The 12,974-nt window shown below is 40.7% G+C and overlaps 1 protein-coding gene across 1 annotated transcript; it reads left to right on the top strand.

The window, feature by feature from the left end:
* Positions 1 to 3,580: 3,580 nt before the first annotated feature.
* Positions 3,581 to 10,997, top strand: LOC110974607 (heterogeneous nuclear ribonucleoprotein Q-like). The gene is made up of 10 exons (XM_022226392.2): positions 3,581 to 3,738; positions 4,963 to 5,183; positions 5,321 to 5,556; positions 6,727 to 6,834; positions 7,236 to 7,412; positions 7,690 to 7,813; positions 8,262 to 8,467; positions 8,581 to 8,730; positions 8,963 to 9,093; positions 9,460 to 10,997. The coding sequence occupies exons 2-10, from the start codon at positions 4,976 to 4,978 to the stop codon at positions 10,058 to 10,060; spliced, it is 1,941 nt and encodes a 646-aa protein (XP_022082084.1). The 5' UTR covers positions 3,581 to 3,738; positions 4,963 to 4,975; the 3' UTR covers positions 10,061 to 10,997.
* The last annotated feature ends 1,977 nt before the right edge of the window (positions 10,998 to 12,974 follow it).

Genomic DNA, 12,974 nt, shown 5'->3' with positions numbered 1-12,974 from the left:
TTTAAATACAGACAGTGACACACAAGGGGGGTGCAAGGTTACCAGGAAGAAGCCTAGTAAGCCCATAGAGACGGGTCCCGTTTGTAAAACGTAAATAATTGGACTTACGATAAGTTTGGAGAAACAATAAATTAGTAAAATAATTTTGGAAAAATTAAATAGAATTTAACAAAGCAGAAAAATTAAGAGAAAAGAAAATGTACATGAAAACAAACAAACAAACAAACAAACACCCCAACAAACAAACAAACAAACAAACCGCCTAAGCGAGCAAGTAGGCCTAAGCAACCGAGTGCATGAGCAAGCAAAAGTGCCAGGTTTTAAATTAGAACATACAGGTCTAGGAGTTTCAAAACGCAAAACAGGGTTGTCTGATATAAAAATTCACCGTTTATTCCAGATATACTATAATAAGGCCAAATTACAGAAAGATAACAACAATCCATCATGTGTTCCATGTTACAAAAAAAACTTTAAATTTATTTTTACCAACACGCTGTCGCTTCAAGTTCGAACAAATCAAATATCTGGCTTAATATCGATCTATACAGTGCTTTAACTCTGTAACAATTAAGCAACAAAACAAAAACCAAAGTTATGATTTTTCATATTTTGGTATTTTCCCCTGCAAGTGGAGGATGCTCTTTAGGCCTAATATTGCTCAATAGAATTTTTCTTACACTCAAAGAAAAAAGCAAAGAAACACTGCAGCAACCGTTATTCTGAGCGGATAACTTGAAATTAAAGCCTCGGCATTTCGAAGTTAATGAAAGGCCACAAGTTTTCGTCCTAGCGCCAAAGCCTTGGGCACTGGTTTGGAGCATGTCGCTGATTTGTCCTCATGCTAGGACGCGTCAAGGCATAATTATCTATGATCATGGAGTTATTAAACACATTGCCCCAATCACAGGCCGACATGCCAGAAACTTGTTCCCGAGCACCTGCCACTGCTCGTGACTTGAAAACTGAAAAGAGAAGAATGAACTGAGATACACTGATGAGTATGATTGATTCTGCACATTCACATTGATGGTGCATTCATTATGGGAGCAGATGGACTCGATATTGACGTCATTAAGCGGCGGGAAATTTCCTGAAAAGTACTCTGACTTTTAACTCAGTACAATGCCCTGCACATCAGTTGGAAACCTGCCACCTTTTGACGATACAATAATAGCAAACTGGTACACAACTACACTGTGCTATCCCACTACAAGCGTAGTTCACCAGCGATTTTGATCAACACCATTTGTATTTTTTTGGTTCAAAAGTGACTGATTTCGGTGTTTGTTATTCACTTCGGCTATCCTTTGATTTATTTGTTCGGTGTTTTGAGTGGACTTTTGGGAGGAAAATTAAGAAAACTGTTGTTCATTTCAACGGTCAGAATTGTTAGTAAAATCCCATAGACCACAGGACGTTGCAGACAGCGAGCGTGTGTTGACAACGTAGGCGAGGCCTGCGGAACAAATTTATGAAAGATATGAACAGGCACTTTTTTCCCTAAAACGTGTTGATTTTTCACGGCCAAGAGTCGTGATTGGCAAATTTACATTGAACCTCTTTCTTCAACAATAAAGCGCTGTACCCTGGAATTCTTGAATGTGATTCGTGCGCACGCCCCAATGTCACGGACGCCGTGGGGGGGGGGGGAGTCTACACTTCGTCACATCAGTGCACATGTATCTACTCATTCTCAATCATTTGAGAAAAATTGTGATTACTACTGACTACCCTAGATAATGGGCAAGATGGAATAACTGCAGAAAAAGTAGGAGTTGAAACGTCTGGAAATTGGAATTTTTTATTACAAGAAACTGGACCCGATAGGCTAAGATTGGAGAGGGCCATTGTACCGTACGAGGATCGAATCGGAAGTTTGGACCCCTCCATTATCTTGAGGGGTTATCGTGAGCTAGTGACAGTTTTCACCGTCCGTAAGAAAACTCGTTTTTTCATTCAGAGGATACAACTTAAAACCTACACAAATTCTTTTTAAGCCTATGAGTTACATTTAGGCACCGCTAATGCCAGTTTGTGTACATGAAAATGGTCCAAGAAACTGGTGTTTTAAATGCTGTGAACAGTTGTGATTGCGAAAACGACAGCATTATCGTCAAGCTAATTTTTTTCGCAAAAAACAAAACAAAACAAAAACAAACAGCGTTCCGGTTGGGAAGATTTCAAAGACTGACTGACGCTTTTATTAACTTACTCTCAAGTGAGATAGTTACGATTATTCGCCGATCCACAGTCCAGATCTTAAGGTTTATGAATTTTCATTCACATTTCTTAACTACGCTACACCTCGTGAATATGCATTTTACACGATACGCATGCGCATGTCGTCCTTTTCAATTCAGTGCATTCAAGTTTTCTCCATTTTAAACACATAATTAAGTAAGTAGCTTCCTAAATTAAGGTTGACATTTTTTACCTATAATTTTGAGTGCCATGTTGGCCAGCTTCATTGGCAGTATTTTGAACATTTATTTCTTAACGTATGACAAAAAAAGGTGTTGCGCCTTGTGTTTATGTCACTCATTGTTTTTGTTGAAAACGTCGACGTTGTTTGTCAAGCCTAGGCCAAGGGTCTCAAGTAAGTTCCTTCCTACGTGATGCTTGTTCTTATAATTTATATATTTTTAAGTCGCTGCAGGCAGAGCAATAATCATTGCAATGAGGTATTACCGTTTCTCTTTTATGATTTACCTCTCAAGTGCAGTTTTCATTTCAAAGACGCCGAACGCCGTGCCAGCTAGCCGGTTTTTAAATAGCATTACTCAGCCCAGGATTTGCACAAGCTTGATTTGCGATATAATACAACCCTCCAGGTTATCTTTTAATGTTGCAAAAAACAAAAGCGAGTGAGTCTCCTTTGGCCCCTTGAATTTCTCATTTACTACAAGAATCACGGATGTCTTTGTCAAAGTGTATGGACATGCATCGGCTCCAAACTACTTACTGGAGTGAGTTAATGTAGGCCCACTATGTCTATACAGGGAAAACATTTTTGCCAAGTGTTTTGTGCAGTCTTTGAATACAGGATAAAAACATAATTAAACATGTAATGTTAGTTACGGATTTTTGATCATTCTGTTGACGAAACAACGGGGAAAACACTAAAAAGCAGACGAGTACCCGTCTAGCCTAGATTGAAGAAAAAGATAGGAATAGACCTATACTCTGAAGGGCAGTCTCTGTAAAATATAGAATGTCTGTAAGTCTTGCAAGTCACATGGAAAAAGTCCTTATAAAAAGGTGTTATTGGACGACTACATATTGTTCAATATGCAAACGAAGTATGCGCTGTAGGCTTGGCCTTGGACTCGTAATACTGTTAATGTGACGTCACTAGTGGCGGGAGATTTCTGAAAAGTCCTACAATGACGTAATGGCTGCATCTGAATCTGTTTAGAGCTAGGTCTCGGTCTTCTTTCCATTGGAAATACGTTGAGACGCTCAGAAAACAGACCAAGCCGCAGCTCTGGAAGCCCCTTTTAGACAAGGGCTCAGTTTGGCCCTGCGTGTCAATCAGGAAACCCGCCACGTTTTGCCATACAAACAAAATGGTACTACGACACTGTTCTGTCAAATTACTGGTAGCAGTGTGTGATTACCAGCGATGCATGATGCGTTTTATGTGACAAGCATGCAACGCGTCCAGTATCAGATACATTGGTAGGAAATACATGTGCTGAATCGAAGTGTCATTGTTCCTTCATTTTTAAGATTCAGGTAAATAGCTTAATCTAAGTTTCCTTTTTTTTAATCAATGAATTTTAGCTACTCTGTAAATGTAATTTGTATCATTCTATCCTAAATTTATGATGAGAAAATACCCGAAACGTTACGATCTGTTGAGCACAAACATGGCAAATGTATGTAAGCCCTTTGCCATGGCCCAGGGCTTTGTTAATAGAAGCCAAGGTTGGCCATGCCTGGTCTGTTCCTTCCTCCATGGTTAGGTTAGTAAATGGCAAAGTCCACCGCATGAAATGGTGATCTTTCATGTTTTTGTGAATTGTTCATTTCTTTAAGTTACTGTATATGCATGATAGGCCTAGATCTGTAGATAAGGCCTATCACCATGAACATGGTCCCCAGCATGACCAGATCACTTATAATATGACTTACAATATCACTTACCTCCATGCTTACATGAGCTAATTCAGTATCGGTGACTATTTTGCAATTTTTTAAACACTAATTTATGAAACATTACCTCCATCCTCCTACCTACAAATCATTTTAGGTGTATTTGGAAGTTGAGCTTACATGTATTCGGATTCCACTTGACACCCTGTGCACAAACCCAACATGCCCAATGAGACTATTCCGAAATTTTTCCCTCCGAAGTTGAAGTTTTCTTGACATTTTTGCTTTCTGATTGCCAATAGGTCACTTTAGGAATAATTTATCGGCATCCTTGTATGGAACTCTTCCCCATGAAAGTGGTGCACGAGTACAGAATATTTTCTCGGCCTAGGTCTAATTCAAGTAGGCTACATAAAACAGGCCTAGGCCTACATCATCATGGCACACAGCCTACATTAACATTGTAAATGTTCATTGGCAATTATGTTGATCTGAGTAACTAGCATGTAGGACTGACTCTATGAATTGCCTATTTTAACATATGGACATGGTTGTTGGACATGGTTGCTAACAATGTACAAATGGTAAAATAGGTGATTTGTAGAGTCGTAGTGACTCGGCCTACATTAATGCTTACCCCCAGGACTCTGGGGTTCATGATTTGCCACATTCCCACAAACGTACCTGTATGAGCACAGTGGACGACGAATCCCACAGTTCTGGGGATAATTGAAGGCCTTGTGAGTTTGGTGTGGAATAACTTCCAACATGAAAAAGGGGCACTCCCACCTCCCTCCTGTGAAACGTTGAAAATTTCACAACCTGTGATTCTCTTTAGTTCATTAGTTTGGTATTGCCTTGCAGCATCCAATCAAACATGGCTGAGGCAAACGGAGATCAGATCCCTGAAGAGCAGCAGATGGATGAGGAGGTTCAAGGTGAGACTCAGGCTACAGATGAACCCATGGAGACAGAGACCCATGTCAGAACGGACAACTTTGACAAGTATCTTGGCATGGGCTTCTCGGAGAAAGTAGCAGAAAAGCTGGACCAAATAGTCACCATGGTCACAGACCTCACAAGCCGTAAGTTGTGTGTCTCAGTTTGTTATTCTTAAAAAAGATGGACATGTATTATCAAAATTAGTTTGAATTTCAGTAGTTAGGAAAGACAGTGATAATCTATTACTCCTATTACTGAGAATTTGAATTTGCTTGTTTAGAGAGTGAAGTACAAGAGGAGTTGTTAGATGACCGAGCTCTGGAAGCTCTGAAAGGACTTGATGACGAGAGTTCCATCGCAGTCCTCAAGCAGTTCAGTACCAGTGACCTCACACATGTCAACAACAAGAGCGCATTCATCTGTGGTGTCATCAAGACATTTAGACAGAAGAGCCAAAGACCGGGTGGTGCACCAGCGCCTGATGAGCACAAAGGACCTGACGAAGCTAAGATAAAGGTAGTCAATGTGACTTTGTCTTCATTAACTGTATGTTACATGTGTAAAGGCTAAAACAAAGAACTCTGCTTGCGGTTCCCGAACTGACCCTATTTTTACTGCAGGACCCCAATTTTTTTTCAGCAAGTTGTAAGAAAAAACCTGTTTTCTTTTGTGCCTTGAAGAAATGTTTCTCAGTAACCTTTCTACCTCAGAAATGCATGTATTTATTTTTGTGTGTACTTGCATTTGCTATTTTTAAGGAGAAACTTATGTTTTTACAAGTTCCCTTCCTGTTTTGCTATTGTGTTGAAAACGTGTAATGATCAAGAAAACAATGATGCTCTGATGTTACTGAATCTGTTTTGAGGTTGTACTGTAAGTACTTGAAACAAGTATGTTTCCACAGAATTTGTGCCACGACACAAGGTTCATTGCCCTCCCTACAAATGTATCACACACGCTTACCATGTGATACATGTATGTGGACATTGTTGGCCAGTTTCATGTCGTGACAAGCATTGTGCATAGTGGTGTGTGTGACCTTAACTAACCTTAGCCCACTAGGGCCTTTTTACTATCCTCAATCCTCTAAAACCGCCCGAAGGATTTTGGAGGATCGAGGTGGGTTAAGGTGAATGCTCCATTATTTTTTAAGAATTATCAACTGAATTTTTTTACATTAGCCCTAACCCCCCAAGGGTTGCTGGCCCTACCTTCCCCATTCACACAAAGTTAAACACCCATATGGGACTTGCACAGAGGCTGTTGGACTTTGTTTTTCTGAGGTATGCCAAACCCAATGCAAAAGCCAGCTGTTATGGGCCTACCAGACCTATCCCCACAGAATTAAACACTTTACTACTGTTTAATTATGTGTGGTTGGGGAAGGTTAGGGTTAATGTAGATTTTTATCACTTTTTGTGGCTTTTTTTTTTAAGTATTCAAGCTTAAGGGGAAATAATCCAGACTGAAATTTTCATAAATGAATACCTTATTCAAATAGCACAAAAATCGGAAGAAGAAATACATTGCACATTTTTTTGGCCGCATGCCTCATGGAATTTGTCAAGCTAAGAGGCTAAGCATATTGACCCTCCTGTGTCCCTAGCAACTCTTGCCACAGATAAATTCAACGAGAGCTAAAAGAGTGGGGTTCAATCACAATGTACTTTATCTTTTGACCTACAGGAAATGTTGGAGAGGACAGGTTACTCGCTAGATGTTACCACAGGACAGAGGAAATATGGTGGGCCACCCCCTAACTGGGAAGGGGATGCACCTGGTGCTGGATGTGAGGTGAGGGCAGGGGCTGGATTCTCAGAGTCTGTACATGGTTGTTAGAGGGTTGCCAAAACCTGTTTTCCCCCACACCCTGTGCTATTTGACTGCATGTTGCATATGAAGTAACGTCTTATTGAAAGAACACACTCATTTCCTGTTGTGTCATGTCTTGAAATTGGCCTCGTTAGTTGGACTTTGATAGTTGAACAGGTTCAGTTAACCTGTGCTGTTGTGTGTTCTCTTGGATTCAGTTAGTGACAAACTGCACTATTTTTGCTGTCACTGTTTCATTTCTTGCAGTTTTAGAACTCGGGAGACGTCCTACTTCAGGGTTACTGAATCCTGTTATTTTATTTTACAGTGTTTCTACCAAGTCAAAAGACGTAAATATGTTGTTTTTCTCCTCTTGTGCAAAGGTGTTCATTGGCAAAATCCCCAAGGATACTTTTGAAGATGTCTTGGTCCCTCTCATTGAGAAGTGCGGTAGGATTTACGATTTCAGGTTGATGATGGATCCTATGTCTGGTCTGAATAGAGGGTACGCATTTGCCACATTCTGCACCCAGGAGGGGGCGAAGGAGTGCGTGAAGCAGGTTTGCCAGCATTCGTTTGTCATCTTACAGGCTCAAGTGACAAAACTTTCTGTGAAACAAGCTTTACTTGATACAGATGTTCTCTTTTTCATGATGGCGATAATCCTAGTTTTGACCCCAGTGAACAAGAGAGATTGTTATTCAGAAAGGATTTGCTGGATAGACTACAGCATTTTGCAGAAACAGGGGTGTCTGAAGATTTGATTATGAAATACTTAAAAAAAAAATTGTCACTACATTAGCATAAAGACCAACTTTTAAACACCTGTTAATTTAGCTGGATGGAGGAAGCTTAGGAACAAGCTGTAACATCTCAATTCCTAAGAGGCGGCTGTTCGTTGGTTCAGTCCCCAAGAACAAGACGAAGCAAGAAATCAAAGAAGAATTTGAGAAGGTGACCGGTAAGTACACCAGTAGACGCTATATTTCCCCCTCAAAGTTTATTTTAGTCCTTCATTTGAAGTAAAGCGTATCGTAAATAATATACTTATTGCTGCTGTGAGAAAGGGAAAGAAATTAAAATAATACAGAACTTCGTGACAGCAAATGAACACATAGTGTCTGCTCAAGCAAATATCTTGAAAATCAACTTTTATTTGATGAGAGCTTTGTCTTGGAGCTTTCAAGCTTTTCACTGAGAAGGTTGCAAGTTTAAGGTTTTGCGGAAGGACCATGCAAGGATTACTCATATGAATATGTGTGGTTCTGAAAACTTGCCATAACTCGACAAGATGTCTGTTCTTCATGCACTGTAAGTGGATTAACATGTTAAGTTACAGGTTGTAGGATAATAGTTTGGATGTAGGGGAACATATCTCATATTTAACCATCTCTGACTTTTTCTGTCAGCTGGATTGGTGGATGTCATCATCTACCATGGGGAAGACAAAACAAAAAACCGTGGCTTTGCTTTCCTTGAGTATGACAGCCATCGCTCAGCAAGCCTTGCTCGCCGTCAGTTGATGAGTGGCAAGGTCCGTGTCTGGAACAACCTCACAGTCACAGTGGACTGGGCAGACCCTGTCTCAGAACCAGATGAAGAAACCATGTCCAAGGTGTGTTGAAAATGTTCTCTCAAGGGAAAAGCAGAGTAATTTCTCAAAGGGAAATTTGATTAAAAGGAAATCATATTAATGACTGTAACCAAGGCTTGTGGTTATTTTGTCAGGTGAAAGTGGCTTATGTCCGCAACTTGGCTCCTGAAGCCACAGAAGAAGTCATCCAGGAACACTTTAAACAGTACGGTGAAATTGAGAAGGTCAAGAAGATGAAGGACTATTGTTTCATACACTTCACTGAGAGGGAATATGCATTGAAGGTGAGCTCCTTTAAGCTAATGTACAATGTTCAGTGCTCCAGATGAGAACTTAATAGCTGCTCAACCGACCCCAACCAAGATTTGTTTTTCCTTTTTGAAATGAACTATTAGATTCATCCTCGTTTTGTTCTTCCCATTGAAAGGCTAAATGGGACAGTAACACTCGACATCGCTTTTCTTCATGAGATAAACATTAAAAACATGTTGCTGTGATTCTTTGTTCATTTTTCAGGCTATTGAAGAGACGAATGGGACAACATTCCATGGACTAGAGATTGAAGCCTCGCTTGCCAAACCACGCCAAGAGAATATAAAGAAAAAACAACGACAAATGAAACAACAGCAGGGCTACCAAGGAGGAAGGTCAGTGGAGGTCCCTTATCTCGCATTGGACCTAGTTGTAGAAATGAGCATTTACTTCAAAATGAGGTTTTCCTCGATAGAATGCTGTGAGATACGCTGTACAGAGTTCTTGTAAAACTAACTGTCCAAAATTATCAGATTTTGTACTTGTCTGTGCAAATCAAGCTCTGCTAAAATAAGTTTTAAGATAAGTGGTTAAAGGTTAAAGGTCATGGTCAAGTGCATTGAGTATCCAGGGCTATTAGAGCCAAAACGGGAAGAATTTGTGCTTTTCCAAAGGATAAATTTTTTGTCTGGTGATATGGAAACAAGGACGCTAAATGTCCGGAGTCATGTTGAATGCAAGTCTTTTGTTTGAATGACCAGGTACTATGATGACTTCTATGGTCCAATGCGTGGTGGTCGTGGGCGTGGTGGCCTTCGTGGACGAGGTGGTTTTGACCGTGGTGAGAGAGGATACCGTGACTTTGGTTACGGTGGTGGTTATGACGAGGGCTACTATGGTGGCTACCCTGGTGGCTATGATGATCCTTTCAACTATGAAGGCTACTATGGCAGTGGGTATGATGGCTTTGGTTATGGTGGGCGTGGGCAAGGCATGGGACCACGTGGGCGTGGTGGTCCACGAGGTGGGCGTGGTGGCATGGGAGGACCGCGTGGAGGACCTGCCATTCGGGCTGGACCCCGTGGTGGCCGAGCTCGAGGGGGTCAACAGCAACAGCGAGGTGGACGTGGCGGCAGCGGCAACCGTGGTGGGCGTGGTGGAAATCGAGGCGGCAATGTGAGTGGCAAGAGGAAGTTTGAGGGGCAGCAACCTGGCGACACTAAGCGACGTAACACCCAGGGCGGCTGGGGTGTCCAACCCATTGCTCAGCAACCTCTCGGGGAATACTCGGCATCCTATGACTACAACCAGAGTTACGGCGACCAGTCCTGGTCACAAGATAACTACGGGTCCGGCTTCTAGACATGACCCTTCCATGCCTGACCCCTTCCATTTGGTGGAAATAATTGCCATTCTGTCTCCATCTGGAGGTTAATCAAGCCAAGGTGAATACAGAATCATCTTGCGTCACTATTGTGGCTTCCCTCAATATCATTTATCCATTACCCCATTCCCACCAAAAAGGAAACAAAAATCTCTTGTATATAGACCTTTCCAAATGTCATTTGGAATTCTAAGTTACCACTTGAATCACCGAACTATGACAAGTTGGAAATACATAACTGTTTAAAGCCATGTTTAGCCTACCATGACCTGCACACCTACGTAGTTTTTTGGTTGTCGATATTGAAGCTATTGTGAGACGGTTTTAATCATTTACATGGAAGAAAATGTTTTTTAGCTTTAGATCTAAATAATCGTGCTCTTTTTATATTTTAAAATGAAAGTCGTGTGGCACAGCTAAAATTACTAAAAAAATTGTTTCTGTAGATGTTGTAGATTGTTCATTCTCATAAATGTTTCATCATCAAGTATGTTGACAATTTTGTTCTGGTTTTGAAAAAGGCTTGATTTCAAGTGGGAACAAGAAGAAAATAAAAGCACTTCAAAACTAAGTTGCAGAATTCCAAATAGAAGAAATAAACCGAAACACATGCAAATTGTCTTATTCATTTGCTGGTCACCACGTTGGAAAGTAAAGACGTACCCGTGTGGTCATAGTACTCTCTCCCATTCCCCCTTGTAATTCAAAAGAACTTTTACTCCCTTCGTTTGGTGGTAAGTATGATAGTCTCAATTTTGTTTAGTAACCCAGAAGTGGTAAGTATGTTTTAAACTGGGAAATGCTTACTTTCTTAGTTTGATGGCACATTTGTCAGAGTCGGTTGATTTTTGATTTAATTTCATCATGCATTGTGACAAAAAATAAAAGAAACCGTGTTCAAGTGAAACTCATTAATCCATTGTTTGGTTCGTACTTGATGCTGATCTATTTCCCAAGAACCTGAATGTTTCATCGCATGCTTATTTCATTTTATGTTGATTATGCACTCGGCATGTATAGAAACCCTTGTTTGAAATCGCAGTTGGTTTTCATTGAGGTTAAACATCCTAATTTTTTTCCAAATGGTTGATTGTGCTTGAATTTACAAAGAACAGGCGTCGTTGAACGGACTGGTTTTTTTTTGTTAAGTTGATTAAGGGGGAAAAGACATCGTATATAATATTTAACTTTCCATTGGTAAGCTCAGTCAGATGCTTCATCGCGTTTCCCCTCAAGAAAAAGCTCGGGAGCCTGCAGGCACGTGCGGCTATGTATATAAACATTACAAAACAGTGCATGGCTCCTTACCTAAAAACCATTCAACTCCAAATCTTCAAGCACTGTTCTAAGAATCGAGCTGTTAATCTCTTTAGAGGATTAAGGGCAGTTTTTCAACATCAATGGTGTAGAAGTAGGTTGCATGGCAAAAGTTGATTCTAGACAGCGTCAAGGTGTTGCACGGTGCACGTTAACATCTAGTGGTCCATTGCGTTTCATCGTTCAATTTAGTCACAATTATATGTTTATTGATATACATGCACGCCCGCATTTTTGTATATCAGAATTGTCGCTGTATGCTGTAGTGTCTTTGTACTAATGGTATTTTCTTTTTCTCTTCTCTCCTTCACCCCTTCCCCTCATTCCAACAAAGTTATTCCAGATAAGAAAACTTAAGATTTCCTTAAAGGAATTTCTGAAAAGAAAGAAGGAATCTTGTTCAAAAGGTGCAATATTTTTTAACAATCTGCTGTCTTGTCAGTCATAAATTATGACTGTTTTTATATGTATCTGATTGCAGAAAAAAATCTGCAAGTTTGCATATGGTTTGTATTTGGTGTTTTGATTTTTGGAGAATGAAGAAACGTGAAAAGTCCATGGTCATCCAAAAAGGAAAGTGTTAGCAGTCCTGACATGCAGTGAGGCAACTGATGCCACAGTACTTTCAAGAAATGTGATTTACTGGAAAGAGACGATACTTTTGAAGGAACCAGAGACTACATCAAAACACCAGAATTAATTTCCTGGTTGTTTTTTCATTTGCTGGGCTGAAATTCATCGATGGCCCAAGTACTGAAAATACAGAGCTGTCTGTATCATGAAAAAAGATATGAAGAAGCCAAGAAAGCCCTTGCCACTTAACAGGCTTGCGACCGACAGAGAGGATGGACTGACGGGGTGATAAGATGACATCTGAAGTCGGCAACTTTGAAGACGTCTTCTGGACTACTTTACCTCTTGAATATTTTGCACAATGCTTCTCCACTCAACCTTTGTGGCACAAATCCAAATTCTCTGTATGTTTACTCCGATGCTTTTAAAGACGTTCTGAGAGTTGGACTTGGCAAAGCAAGAAATGCAGTACCTGAAATGACAGCTTTGCCAGTTTTCTGGAGATGTGGAGAAGCTGAACAAAGTGTGATTCTAAACATGATCCTCTGAAGTGAAAGATTTGTGTTCCGTTTTGTGAGCATTTGCTGCCAGATCAGTTGAAACATTCACAAATGTTGAAAAACAGAAAAAACGAGCTGGCTGAGAAGTATCCAGAAGGAATATAGTTATTGTCTCCAGTGAACTTGAACCGAACAAAACTGCAGATGACATTGTCCACAATTTTCTTGTGGAATTGAAGCTTTTTAAAAAAAAATTAATCCACACCCAGTGGAAGTCTTTTAAATGATCTGGTCAGGCTGGTCGTGATTTTGTCTTTTGAGGGATGGGGGTAGCACCGTCGCCCGCTTTAGACATTAAGGGGGGGCCACAGTATCAGCCAGGGGGACCACATCACAATTTTCATACTCGTGCTTTTCACTGATTGGAGCTGGTTTCCCGCTGGGAGGCTCCCCGCCCCCTTGGCGACGGACACGGGTGGGATGGGGGAAGGTCACTCTTCAG

The sequence above is a fragment of the Acanthaster planci genome, linkage group LG15 (assembly GCF_054643075.1).
Source record: "Acanthaster planci isolate LZ-2023a linkage group LG15, COTS_SCS, whole genome shotgun sequence".
Lineage (NCBI taxonomy): Eukaryota > Metazoa > Echinodermata > Asteroidea > Valvatida > Acanthasteridae > Acanthaster > Acanthaster planci.
The sequence above is the reverse complement of the archived record's forward strand: the minus strand, read 5'-3'. Positions and strand labels throughout refer to the sequence as shown.